At 43.0% G+C, this 15,000-nt stretch overlaps 1 protein-coding gene across 1 annotated transcript in view; it reads left to right on the forward strand.

Moving 5' to 3' along the window:
• smoc1 (SPARC related modular calcium binding 1) overlaps positions 1 to 13,493 on the forward strand; it is a 93,939-nt gene extending 80,446 nt beyond the window's left edge. The window contains exons 11-14 of the mRNA XM_063183952.1: positions 2,373 to 2,455; positions 9,304 to 9,409; positions 11,842 to 11,991; positions 13,316 to 13,493. Of these exons, the coding sequence (XP_063040022.1) occupies positions 2,373 to 2,455; positions 9,304 to 9,409; positions 11,842 to 11,991; positions 13,316 to 13,493 (517 nt within the window). The remainder of the gene's footprint in view (positions 1 to 2,372; positions 2,456 to 9,303; positions 9,410 to 11,841; positions 11,992 to 13,315) is intronic.
• The last annotated feature ends 1,507 nt before the right edge of the window (positions 13,494 to 15,000 follow it).

The following is a 15,000-nucleotide window of genomic DNA, read 5'->3' on the forward strand; positions in this document are numbered from 1 at the left end:
AGCTCGTGGCTAATTGATGTGCCTCTTCCACAGAATGTGATGTACGACTGGTCTTATTTATATCAAACAAAAAATTCTGGCAGTCCAAACCCGGAGGGTTTATCATAACATTCACCAAACAACTCCGCTCAGTCATGTGAACAATGCCTTTGTCATTGGATCGGGGCGGCTTGGTACGGCGAGACTGTGAAGAATAGGCTAAGATCCATGACAGCGATTAGAGACTGGGTTCTATTCCCTTGGAAACCGGAATTGTTTTGCTGGAATCAGCTGTGTGATTTATCCCACTGTGTCTTTTTTGTGTACGCTCCGCCAGAGGCGATTCTAGTGTCAATGTGGGCTCCAAGCAAAAACCAAAATGAATGAACAATCGAAACAAATTGCCGCTATGATAGTTTGAAGTTGAACTGTTGTTCACCATCTACTGGCTGGGGGCCCCAAGCGGCTGCCTGCCTTGCCTGGTGACAAGATGCGCCTCTGCGCTTTGCTAATAGGTTTTTGTCTTGTGTAAGCTAAGCGGCTAGCCAGCTCCATTCCCCACAGCAACTGCCCAATGACGAGACATCATCTGCGGTGTAAACGTCAACCCTGTCATCGATAGGCTGGCGTGTGTGGGGCGGGGGGACAGAGTGTGTGTGTGTGTGTGTGTGTGTGTGTGTGTGTGTGTGTGTGTGTGTGTGTGTGTGTGTGTGTGTGTGTGTGTGTGTGTGTGTGTGTGTGTGAGAAAGAGTGTATAGATTTTTGCCAGGTCGCCTTGAATTGTCCAGTATCGCGTTTAGACTCGCATCACTTTCTGAAAGTTCAGAGTCTTCATAGGTGTTTTATCACTATTGGGGTATTTGTTTTTGAAGAAAAGTGTTTCATTTGGGCAAAAAAAGGAAAAGGTCTCCGCAGTTTCGAAATGGAAACAATACAATAGGATTCACATTCTTCTGCCGTTATTTTTAAAAATTCCCTCTGTGTGTGTGTGTGTGTGAGGGCCGCACAGCACAGTGTAAATGTTAGTGCCACAGACTGAAAGATGGATGAGCTCCTCTGTTACTCCATCTCCTATTTAACATGGGGCCATGAATAACAACAATAACAAAAAAATAAAATCAACAAATATCAATCAAGAAAGACTGCCAACCAAGCTAAACAAGCACGATCCATATCCTTAATATGACCCTCGCATTTGACAAAGGGAGGCCAGGCACGAAATTTCATTTCCCGACTATGAGTCCCTGTTTGGAGATGCTTGGCAGTGTGGTTTGTTTGTAAAGCTTGGTATGAAAACAGGCTTGTTACTTTTGTGTCTACGTCTACAGGATACAGATGCCTTTTCTAAAGCTATGTGTCGTTGTGTATTAATGCTATATCTCTAGTTGTGAACCCATCAGTGCACATATTATTATATAGTGAATTAGCTTCACTGTCAGTCCTGTGTGAACAGTATCTTCTTTTGTTAATGTTAATTAGGAGACAATGTGGCAATTTTAATAACTTGTAATTGTATATCACACAAAGCACATTATTACTAGCCAGGCCGTGCCCTCCTAGTGACGCAACATTTTCAGCGTTGCAACTAGTCAGGTCAAGAGCAATGCAAGTACTTTCTGAGTTCCCGAAAATACGGGAACTACTCTCACTTTGTCTGTAAGTAAACAATCATGAGCAAACCAAGGGAGGTGGGTCAACCATGCTGTTTTGGAAACGTTAATTTTTATGCTCTTGGTCAGACCAAGTCTCGAGGAGATTTGAACGTCGATGCTAATCAGGCTACATCATTACTGTAACACAAGTACTTTGACAAGAACAAGACATTTGCAAATACATGCTTAACAAATGTTTGATTTTGCTTAGTACATGTCTCACAAGTCTTATTTATACAGGCATTAACATTGTATTGTAGTGTTAGTGCTTATAGATGTAACCCTAAAATAAAGTGTTACCGCAATGTTTTCAACAGTATTACCAATTACATAACACAGTGATTGGTAATACTGTTGATCATCTCATCATCTCATCATTTCTACTCTAATTCAATATAATAAGTACACCTTCATGGCCCTGCCGTGGCCATCCGGTGGGGCACTCGCCTGTCGTGCGGCTGGCCCGGGTTCGATTCCCAGCCCGGGTCCTTTTGCAGACCCCTCCCCGTCTCTCTCCACATTCGCTTCCTCTCTACCTCTCGTACTGTCCTGCCCATAATAAGGTCTAAAAGACCTTTGCCTTGTGTGTGTGTGTGTGTGTGTGTGTGTGTGTGTGTGTGTGTGTGTGTGTGTGTGTGTGTGTGTGTGTGTGTGTGTGTGTGTGTGTGTGTGTGTGTGTGTGTGTGTGTGTGTACACCTTCATACATCAATGCGATATGTGCTTCCCGTCTCCACTGGCAGGTACCAGACTCCAGAGTGTGATAACGATGCTCGCTCACGCGTGCTGGAGATCGAAGACCCCTTCAGGGAACGAGACCTGACAGGTGAGCAGGAACATCACACACACCATACTCAAACACACACACACACACACACACACACACACACACACACAAAGGCACGCACGCACCAACGCACACACGCATGCAAGCACGCACGCACGCACGCACGCATGCACACACGCACGCACGCACGCACACACACACACATACACACATCATACTCAAAGACACGCACGCACACACACACACACACACACACACACACACACACACACACACACACACACACACCATGAACTGAAGCTCTTCATTCCCAAGTGAACAGCAACATATGGCTGCCCTCAACTGAGAGAGAGAAAGTGAGAGAGAGAGAGAGCGAGAGAGAGAGAAAGAGAGAGAGAGAGAGAGCGCTCGAGAGAAAGAGATAGAGATAGAGAAAGAGAGACAGGGAGCAGCCAAGTTGACTTGGCCTTAAATATCACTGAGATTAATGATTAGCTTTTTAATGGAAGTGTCATGCCTGCCGAGCCAGGGAGTATGCAACGGCCAGCCAGTCAGGCACATTTTTCTTTGTCTCTAACAACCGTCGTTTCCAACTGGACGTGTCGAAACACAGTAGACTCTACTGAGTAGAGAATGTGACGTTCATTAAACGTTCTGTATAGTATGTGCCTTGGTCAGGAGACAAGCTATTTTGTTCAAGGCCAGCCATGCATATTTGTATGGTTTCCATTGACTGCTGCTGAGGCATATGCCCAGAAGACATGCGGAGTGTAGCGGTCAAGTCAAGCAAACATCAATCAAGAAATGTGGTGCGTGCGCGATGACGGGGCTCAGTTTGCCATTCTCTCTCTTGTAATTGCTGCCAGGAGACAAAAGGCGTTGGAGTGAATTTCATAGCGCACCACAGTGACAAATAGGCCACCGCCGCCATCGCTTGATCTCCATGGCCACAGTGCGCCGCGAGGACCCCACAGTGGTCTGCTAGTTCCGTTCCCAGGCCTTGGTGGCCTGCCTGCAGCATTATACTGCCTTGCAGTGTGCTGTAGTTATGTGAACTGAGCCTTTAACCCCTTAGCGCAGAGCCTATGTTATAACATTACTGTCACCAAAATTGTAATTGTAATGTCAATCTGTTATTTAACCCTATCCAGACTGGGGGGGGGGGGGGGGGGGCTGAAAAGAGGCCCTGGTAATGACTGCAAATGTGCAGTAGTTACCGTATGTTAACTGACAATGCCTGTAGCCAATAATGCATGCCATTCCACCAGCGGAGCGCTGTAATAGTCTCTGAAATGATTTAACTACCATAGTACTGCACTACTGCACTTTTAGAAAAAGCACAACAAAATACCTCCTCTTAATGTATGTTCTCTACAAGTCTTCTGTTGTCCAGTCTTGCACTTTAAATGTCTGTATGAGCAATGTCTACGTCCATGTATGAGTACTGTCTATGTCTATACTGTCTATGTCCTTACCTAGATTAGTCTATGTCTGCATGGGAGAGCAAGAAACGCAATTTCAAATTCTTTGTATGACCAGTGCATGTGAAGAAATTGACAATAAACTTGACTTGACTTGACTTGACTTGACTTGACTACTATGCCATCATACTCATACACAGGGTGTTAAGTAATGCACTACAACTTGGTCATTGCCATTCTGGTAACATCCGATTTATAACACTGTGTCATAAAGGGTTAATGTTGTCCTGTTACAACCAAGTCAGACATGCAGGCCTGTCACAACCAGACAAGCAAACTGGGCAATTGAATAGGGCCCCCAACTGAAAGGGGGCCCCTTAGTAATGACTGGTTATGTTCTTGTGCTTAAATGATAACAATGACAACTTTGTGAGTGTGGCAATGACAACCTTCCCAAATTCAATGAGCGAAAAGTGCAATGAAACTGAAGAAAAGGGACCCTCAAGTCTCTTCGCCTAGGGCCCCAAATACCATGGACTGGCCCTGCACACGTGTTGTAGTTACAGTGAATGTACTTTCATGCATTTTGTTCAGTTGGAGGACATGACAGATTATCTCACAACACGAAAAAGTTTGGCTAAACTCAGTTTTGACATTAAAAAAAGCCCTGTGGTTACTCCACATTACATAAAATGTAGTGTTACAGCAATGACAGTATTGTATAGTTACTGTATTTGTTTATTCTTTGTAGGCAAGACCGGTACAGTACAGTGCAGTACAGAGCAGTGTGGAGTAGTACAGTACAGTACAGTACAGTACAGTACAGTACAGTACAGTACAGTACAGTGTAGAACAGTACAGTGTAGAAAAGTACAGTGTAGAACAGTACAGTGCAGTACAGTACAGTACAGTACAGTACAGTATAGTACAGTACAATACAGTACAGTACAGTATCTTACAGTACAGTAGAGTACAGTACGGTACAGTATAGTACAGTACAATACAGTACAGTACAGTACAGTACAGTAGAGTACAGAGTAGAACTGTACAGTGTAGAACAGTGCAGTACAGTACAGTGTGAACAGTACAGCACAGTTTAGAACAGTTACAGTAGAGTACAGTACAGTACAGTACAGTGTAGAACAGTACAGTACAGTACAGTTTAGAACAGTCCACTACAGTACAGTGCAGTACAGTACAGTGTGAACAGTACAGCACCGTTTAGAACAGTGCAGTACAGTACAGTACAGTACAGTACAGTGTAGAACAGTCCACTACAGTACAGTGCAGAACAGTACAGTACAGTACAGTACAGTACAGTACAGTACAGTGTAGAACAGTACAGTACAGTGTAGAACAGTGTGTGTGCCGTTCGTGAGCTTGTTTCTCTTTCCTGAAAGTGTCCAGTGTCAGTAAACGCCTCCCTCCTCGGCTCCCCATCTGGAGTCTTGACTTAACTGCAGTCCAACATGGCTTCTTAACTGCAGTCCAACATGGCTTCTTAACTGCAGTCCAACATGGCTTCTTAACTGCAGTCCAACATGGCTTCTTAACTGCAGTCCAACATGGCTTCTTAACTGCAGTCCAACATGGCTTCTTAACTGCAGTCCAACATGGCTTCTTAACTGGAGTCCAACATGGCTTCTTAACTGGAGTCCAACATGGCTTCTTAACTGCAGTCCAACATGGCTTCTTAACTGCAGTCCAACATGGCTTCTTAACTGGAGTCCAACATGGCTTCTTAAACTGGAGTCCAACATGGCTTCTTAACTGCAGTCCAACATGGCTTCTTAACTGCAGTCCAACATGGCTTCTTAACTGCAGTCCAACATGGCTTCTTAACTGCAGTCCAACATGGCTTCTTAAACTGGAGTCCAACATGGCTTCTTAAACTGGAGTCCAACATGGCTTCTTAACTGCAGTCCAACATGGCTTCTTAACTGGAGTCCAGCATGGCTTCTTAAACTGGAGTCCAGCATGGCTTCTTAAACTGGAGTCCAGCATGGCTTCTTAAACTGGAGTCCAACATGGCTTCTTAAACTGGAGTCCAACATGGCTTCTTAACTGCAGTCCAACATGGCTTCTTAACAGAGTCCAACATGGCTTCTTAACAGAGTCCAACATGGCTTCTTAACTGCAGTCCAACATGGCTTCTTAACTGCAGTCCAAAATGGCTTCTTAACTGCAGTCCAACATGGCTTCTGGAGTCTTAACTGGAGTCCAACATGGCTTCTTAAATGGAGTACAACATGGCTTCTGGCTTCTGGCTGCGCTGCAGATGTGGGTCATGTTTTACTGCCAGTGGGGGTGTTGAAGTGATGCGTGCGGGGGGGCCTGTGGTCACTGGTTGGTGGTGATGGGTTGATGGTGTGTGTGAGGCGTACATGCGTGTGTGTGAACGTGCATGTGTGTGAACGTGTGTGTGTGTGAACATGCGGCGTGTGAACGTGCATGTGTGCATATGTGCGTGGGAGCGTGTATGTGTGTGAGCGAGCAAGTGTGCGTGCGTGGGAGATTGTGGAGTATTGAGCTACTTTTTTTCAGAAGTAGTAGTTAAAGGGTAACTTCAGCCCATTTCAACATGCAGTTGTAGTGCTCACACTACCCTGGACTTATCAGTACCTGAGATTTTTTTATTTTCTTTATTTTTTTCAGCCTTTTCCGAGATCCCGGTCATTGTAATGGGGACAGGTGTTACTTTATATTTCAAAAAATCATTTTGATTAATTCCCCCAAACATCCAAAAGGTTATGCAACATCAGCAGACAACTAGCAAGCAGCTTTACCTTTTGGGAAAATATTTGGAGTAAGCCTATGTTATAATAAGATATTAGATTTTTTAAAATGTAAACAAAAGCTGCCCCCATTAGAATAGCTCAGATCTCGGAAAGGGCTGAGCCGAAAAATGCAGCACCACCTGGTACTGATAAGTCAAGGGTAGCGTGAGCAATACAACAGCACATTGAAATCGGCAGAAGTGGTCCTTTAATGCACAGCGTTCTCCTGTGTTGCTGCGTCTCCAGTTGAATGAACCCTAGAGGTGGATCGCACTCAGATCTTTGTTTCTTTTGCCGAGTGCGATCCACTTCTTCATTCTGAGCGCTACTATTTTAACACACTGTTGCAGCAGGATGCTCTGATCCACACAACAAAGCAAAGGGGGGCTACAGAGGGGAGGTGGACAAATGGGTCAGTTGTCCCGGGCCCAGGGAGAAAGGGAGCCCAGAATTGGGCCCTCAATATTACATTATATGTATTGGCTCTCTAGGGGCCCTCTCAGTTGATTTTTGTCCCGGGGCTTGACCAAAAGCTGTCAACGACCCTGCACACCACAAAGCCAAGTGGGCCCACACGGCTCAGTGTGTGTGGGGGGGGGATCAGTGCAGAGCATCAGAGGAATTCTTCACAGGATCTGCCCCATCTGCCCACATCAAACCCACCCACCTCACCTGCCCCCACCACCCATCCCATCCCATCCCATCTCATCCACGAGGTCCCACACTCCCTCATAAAATGCCCGCACACCAATGCACCAAAGACGATTACTTTAATGTCCTTATGGCATTTTTAGCATTGCACTGTGTGTGTGCGTGTGCGTGTGCGTGTGCGTGTGCATGCAAACTTTCTCTACCTCTTTGACTTTTTCTCTCACACATGCATGCATACATTGTGTGTGTGTGTTTATGTGTGTATGTGTTTATGCGTGTGTGTGCATGTGTGCATGTGTGTGTGTATGTGTGTGTATGTGTGTGTGTGTGTAAGGCTGTGTAAGGTCCAGGCCCACATGGTCTCCAATTTAACACTCGGATTAAGGTGCGCTGAGGCGTCACGTCGCTTTGCTTAAGACGCGATGAGGCGTCACGTCGCTTAGCTTGTCGGATCTGCGGAGATTCTAATTGGCTTCACCTGGTGGGCTATTGAACCTCGAACTCCCACGCAACACAACACAGCCCACTCACTTAGCAGGAAATAAGACATAAAACCAACCGAAAGGGAAAAAAATAAGGGCAAAGTAACTGAAACCTGTACTGATTACAGTTACGGGAAGTTGGTCCAGCATACAGTAGGTCTGAAGAACTGTATACGTACGTAGCTGAGGAGAAAATACCGGGTAAAACGAGAAGATAAGTTTATTATGTTTCGTGGCGTTTGAAGTTTCTCTTTAAGAGACACAAAAAAGCTTGAAAAAATTTGAGCCCCTTGAACACGCCGTTAAAGTTGTGCATCTGGGCAATTAAAACGTGCTACCCAAGGTGTTCGGAATCGCGTCGTAAATTCTTAACGGGCCGGCACTGCCCCGCTGCAGCTTGCGCCTCACCTCACACTTCTGAGGTACAAAAAAAAGAAAAAAGAACAGAAAAACCTCTGACCTGCATTCCATTAGAACAATACACATGGATACACACACTTCGCATGGGTACACTACACACACACTTAGTTAGCCGATCTTCTGTTATAAACTTAATGTCACCAAAACAGTAATGACAAAGTTGTAATCGGTTACCTAAGACTCCTTGCATTGTCATAACAATGTTGTTATGATGTTGATGAGTGTTTTCAGAAAAGTAAATTCGACGGGCCCATCTGCAGTAAAAGGCTACCATGGGTACAAACACTTAGCATGGGTGCACAGTGAATATTGCTGTGCTACAGTACACACACAGACTTACAGCATCAGTGATTGCCCCAGGGTCTGTTTCCCGTAATGGGTTACACATTAACTGCTGCTGTAGCTTCACCCTGAGAGAGGTCAAACTGTGGAGGGAAAAAGGAAAATAACTTTTTTTCCAGACTCAGTTGTCAGTATGTGGTGATGGGGGGCAGCTGTGGTCCAGTGGTTAGGGAGGTCTTAACATCAGAGCCATACAGAGGGAGAGTTGCGCGATTGGAGGACCAGGAATTAAATTGCAGCCCCGCCTTTCAACGAGATCGAGGTCATGCCTAAAGCGGCTGTCTTTCCATAGACTCAACATGGAACCACCACATTAAAAGCCAAAAATAAGGACTAACGAACTATACTGCGGGGTAATCACCACAAATATGTAAACTATCAACTGTCTCGGTAATGATAATCACAACAGTTTTACCATATGTGATGTTTATCTGAAGTTATTACTACTAACAGCAAGTCTTGTCATATTCCCTGAATTGTATCGCATTGCATTTGCTGTGTGCTACGCCCACTTCTAGGCACTAACATTCGCAACGCTAAGCAGTTCTGAGACGCTAAACAGCTAATTTTGCTAATGCGGAAGTCGGCCCTAGGACACAGTGGAGATTGCTCCAGGGACTGTAACCAATACCCTGTAAATGTAATGTAATGTATTGCAATGCATCAGTTTCAGTAGTCATAATTTGAGGGCATCAGTTTTGTTTATGTCTTTTTGCCTAAGGTGTTATCAGAGACCTTGGAGTTGTGTTCATGTGTGATAACTTGTTCTTTTCTTTACTGCTTTGTTGTTACAGGGTGTCCTGATGGGAAGAAGGTGGAGTTCATCACCAGCCTATTAGACGCACTGACCACAGACATGGTGCAGGCCATCAACTCACCAGCCCCCTCCGGTGGTGGGAGGTCAGTAGAACAGCAGCACAGTCATAAATGCAAAGTTATAAATATACAGTAACAAAATACTATACATCCATTCTCAGAAAGGGCTCTAAATTAACACCAGCCAACTGGCCAAATGCTGGTAAAATGTAAGGTAACACTTTACTTAAAGCCAACATTATAAGCGCATTTATAACAAATTATAACGCACATTATAATTACTTACAATGTATTATGACTACAGCCATAATGCTTCATGATGCTTTACAATAACAGTTATGAATAACTAAAGAATCTAGCTTATAATGCTTTATAAATCCAAGGGTGGCATGAGTGCTCATGACTGGCTATAAACTACAGGCTGCCTGATGGGGCTTATAGTACATTATGAGTACCTATACCCCTCTATGCACAGACCTGGATGATAAACTGTCATAAGGGCTCATACGATGCTATAATGTTTCATGTGAGATCATAAGTCGTCAATGTGTGCTCTAAGTAAAGTGAAGTTCATATGGATGAATCTATAATGCACGGTATAATGCACATCTATAATGCATCATAATGTACTGTAAGTCCCATCAGGCAGCCTGTAGATTATATCCAGTCATGAGCACTCATAATACCCTTGGATTTATAAAGTATTATAAGCTAGATTCATGGTTATTCATTACTGTTAACATAAAGCATCATGCAACATCATCGTTGTAGTCGTAATGCGTTGTAAGTAATTATAATGTGCATTATAATTTGTTATTAATGCGCTATAGATATGGGCTTCATAGAAAGTGTTACCAAATGGGTTTTTGGCTGGTAGAAAACACCAACTTTCTAGCCACTTTGACCTAGTGGGTGTGTGTTTGGCTAGTAAGAGTAACATCTACTAGACATTTTGGCTGGTGATGAAAAACGTCACAGAGCCCTGTTCCCAGGTAGACACTATATTAATTGCTAGCCTGTCTTGACTCATATATGCACTTAACCCCCATCCCATCCCCATATTTTTCAATATGATATTGGTCCATCTTTTGCAGCCATTACATCTTCAACTCATCTGGGAAGGCCAATGTGCTTTTGGAAGAATAGTCAAAAATTCCTAGTAACACACGCCTCAAACTTGTGGACAGCCTTACCAGATTCAGGGGCCCCAGATAGTTGTCGCCTACTGTACACCAGATGGCCCTTGCATGAGCTGGGATGTAGTTAAACTACATACACTCTGTGTAGGTTTACTTAGAGAGAGTAATAAATCTCATAAAAGCAGTGTCCTGTGGCTTTGTTCTGATTGGTCAATAAAGCTAAGTGGCCCATTCTTTAGGAGGTTTACGACTCACATACGACTCACGTTGAGTTGACTTGCCTAGTTGAGTCACTAAAGCCGTTTGGAGTACAGTGATTTTCTGGTTCAGTGGGGAATTCCAGTGCACACATTCAAGCAACACTGAATGATTTTATTGTTTAGCCAGACCATAGTTTCACACTGGAGGAGTGAGTGGGACCCATATTTTTTTTACCATTGTTATGCTGTGTCACAACAATGACAATGGGAGTTGGAGTTTCCCAGTTGGGCTTTCACTTTCACATTTCTCTGTCCCTATCAAATAAACTACTGAAGTGAATCAAACTATACCGATGTAATGTCCTTGCCATCCAGGTTTGTGTTTTTCAAAAGCATAGTTGTTAGCCAGTTAGCAACTTGGTTAGTTGCCAATGGGAAATAACATTGAAAAGAGCAAAGTAGCCAATGTAGTTAGCAATTATGGTTTCGAAAAATGCACCCCAGGTTTGTAGAGCCAGACCCTAGTCACACCCTGACCCACAGGCAGAGGTGGAAAGTAACTAATTACTTTACTCGCGTTACTGTAATTGAGTAGCTTTTTTTTGTACTTGTACTTTTTAAACTACTTTTTAAAATTTGTAATTTTACATTTTCTTTCGAGTAATGTACTTCGGTACATTTTACAGCACAAGCGTTACTGAGTAAAAAAAAAAAGAATTCTAGCCTAGTTTATAAAGAGTTGGCGCGTGCGACCTGTCTCTCACTCAAACGATGATGGCTGACATGGAGGCTGACGATGGAGATTCACTTAACTCAGAGGAGATCAACATTAGCTGTTCTTCCTCTAACCCAGTGCACCCCTTGCACATCTACGTAGAGGCAGAAAACGCTGATTGTTAAAAAAGTAACTTTATACTTTTACTCAAAGTACATTTTAAATTATTTACTTTTTACTTGAGTAGATTTTTTGACTGGTAAATTTACTCGTACTTGAGTACATTTTCAACAGAGTAACAGTACTTGTACTTGAGTACAATATTTTAGTACTCTTTCCACCTCTGCCCACAGGGACGTTCAAAACACGCTGGAGGAGAGGGTGGTGCACTGGTACTTCGCCCAGCAGTGGAGAAAGAGATTAGGAGTTTAATGTCTTATATTCTCATATCATGTCCTTCAGGTTTGTGGAGCCGGACCCCAGCCACACGCTGGAGGAGAGGGTGGTGCACTGGTACTTCGCCCAGCTGGACAACAACGGCAGCCAAGACATCAACAAGAAAGAGATGAAACCCTTCAAGCGCTACGTGAAGAAGAAAGCTAAGCCCAAAAGGTAGAGAGAGAAAATGTTTTGTTATGTTATGTTATGTTTTTGGTCATGTTGGTCTGTCTGTCTGTCTGTCTGTCTGTCTGTCTGTCTGTCTGTCTGTCTGCTTGTCTGTCAGCAGGATAACTCATTCTTCATCTTTGCAGGATAGGACGAATTTTGACATTCCAATTGCACAAAACAAAGCAGAGAGACTTGAAAAAAATGAGGATGTAACATTGTCAAATGTTCTATCAAACAGCTTCCTTGGTGGAGGTCTGCACTCTCTGAGTGCATTTGAAGAGTTTCATGGCAAAACTGTAAACATCCATTTTGTAGAATTTTCGGAAATTGACATTTTTGTATTGGGCATTCCATTGCATTGCAAAATGTATTTTATATAGGTTTAAAAAGTATTTTCCCAAAAGATATCATACAGTAGATGATACAACTTCTGAACATTCATTTCCAATAATAAAATTCAAACGTCAAAATGGTGTATACACCATTTTACAACGAAATTCTTCATATAAACGTTATTATTATGTTTTTATTTATCATTTATATATTTGTATTATTATTACCTCCGCCAAGGAGGTTATATTTTTGGTCGTGTTGGTTTGTCTGTCTGTCTGTTTGTCGGTCAGCAGGAGAGTTGTTGGAAATGACAAAAGGAACAAGTGATTACATTTTGGTGATTCGGATCCATGATTTTTTTTATTCTTCACCATTGCAGGAATGTTGACATTTCAGTTTCTAACTCCACAAAAACAAAGCAGAAAGACTAAAAAGGGTGTAACACAATCAAATGTTCAATCAAACAGATTCTTTGGCGGAGGTCTGCACTCTCTGAGTGCATTTCTAGTAGTGTTGCACCGATGCCAATACCAGTATCTGGCGGGGCCCAGATTGGAACTAAAATGGTGGTATCGGTATCGACGAGTACCAACAAATAGGACACAGACACCATTTACTGTACTGATGCTTGTATGACACTTGAACGCAGCCTTGAACTTAGTTATTTTATATCAGAGGTATCTAAAAAGTAGAAGTTCCACTGGATTCACTTTGTGCAGTATTAGTCTTTTTCACAAAGGTAGGCAGCAGCTTGACAAAGCCATAATAGCAAGGATTTTACATCCAAGTAGTATACAGCTGTGCATATATATACACAACGTGTATATACATTTCAAACAGAGTGGTATCGGTATGGTATCGGTATCGGACGATACTGCACGGCCAGGTATCGGGGCCAAAAAATGGCATCGGTGCAACACTAATTTCTAGTTATTATTATTATTATTATTATTATATTTTTAGGTATATTATTGTTATTATTATATATTTTTAGGTGCGCACGCAAGTTCACCGACTACTGCGACCTCAACAAGGACAAGGCCATCTCTCTGGCAGAGCTGAAGGGCTGCCTCGGAGTCAACAAGGACACAGGTACGGGAGCCTATAGGTCAGTTCAGCTGTCAATCAAGCCCAGGGAGCGTTGTGATTGGGTGGTGGGCCTAAATGAGTGAGAAGGACAAGGCCATCTCTCTGGCAGAGCTGAAGGGCTGCCTCGGAGTCAACAAGGACACAGGTACGGGAGCCCCATAGGTCAGTTTAGCTGTCAATCAAGCCCAGGGAGCGTCATGATTGGGTGGTGGGCCTAAATGAGTGAAAATGACAAGTTTGTAAGTCAGTGTTGCCAGATATACGATAATTATCGTATTTGTGCAATAATTTTGTCCATTTTGTCCTCCGTACGATAAAAAAAGATGATGTACGATCATTTCAGAGTTGTTATTCAGTTCATTTAGATGCCTTGAAACAACAATTCTGGACTGTGTATAATAATTTCCACCCAAAAAGCCCCCAAAAACGATCATTTTGAGGTTATGGTACGATAATTCAGCATTGTCCATCTGGCAACACTGATGTAAGTACACCATTTGGAAGAACTGCACTATCTGCTGCCCACATGCTCACCACTCAGGGCTGCTTCACATTATCACCCTGTATTTCACTAAAAGCCACTCTCTTTTTCTAAATATATTTTTTGGTCTTTTTAGACTTCACTCTTGACAGGACAGTTTGAGAGAGAGACAGGAAATATCTAAGGAGAGAGAGACGGGGAAGGGTCGGCAAAGGACCCAGGCCGGAATCGAACCCGGGTCGGCCGCACAGCATACGAGTGCCCCACCATTAAAGGGACACTGTGTGAGATTTTTAGTTGTTTATTTCCAGAATTCACGAGACCCATTCACTAATGTTACCTTTTTCATGAATACTTACCACCACCATTGAATTCTTAGTATTCATTATGACTGGGAAAATTTCATTTTTCATACATGAAAAGAGGGATCTTCTCCCTGGTCCACCATTTTGAATTTCCAGAAATAGCCATTTTTAGCTGCAAAAATGACTGTACTTGGACCATACTAGAAAATGTTAGTTTATTACCAAGTAAACTTTCATGTAAAGATCAAATTTGGCAATAGGCAGCCCAGTTTCAATGAGCAGCATAGTTGCAGTACCTTTTTTGACCTTTTTGACCTCCTGCACAGCAGGGGCGATTTTAGCTTATGATCTTTAGGTGGGCCTGGCCCCTGGTGCTGACAGTGGTACCTGACAGAAGTACCTGACAGAGTAAGCGTTCCATTTCTATTTTAGATTTGAGATTTTGTTTTCAAAAAGCTTTCAATTTTAAATAACAGTTCACTCAATGAAGGACTACCCACAAGTCATGACATTACATTTTCCCCCACGAAATCTAACTTACATTACCTACATAGGTAATCCTTGTGATTGGTAGCCTACTGTGTGTCATATATGCACCCTAATGGTTTTCATAGTTCTTATGTGATTGAGAGGAACGAAAAAGAGAGGGGAAAATATTATAATTAAGTATAGGAAGTATTATACAGAGTAGATACAAAGCCAGATGAAAATGATAGCCTACTGTTAGGGCAGCTCTACAGGTACAGTAATTTGAACAGGAAGCTTGCTCCATCATTTGGCAGCATAATGGCTAAATGCCATTTC

This window comes from Engraulis encrasicolus, chromosome 19 (genome assembly GCF_034702125.1).
Source record: "Engraulis encrasicolus isolate BLACKSEA-1 chromosome 19, IST_EnEncr_1.0, whole genome shotgun sequence".
In the NCBI taxonomy this organism is placed as follows: Eukaryota; Metazoa; Chordata; class Actinopteri; order Clupeiformes; family Engraulidae; genus Engraulis; species Engraulis encrasicolus.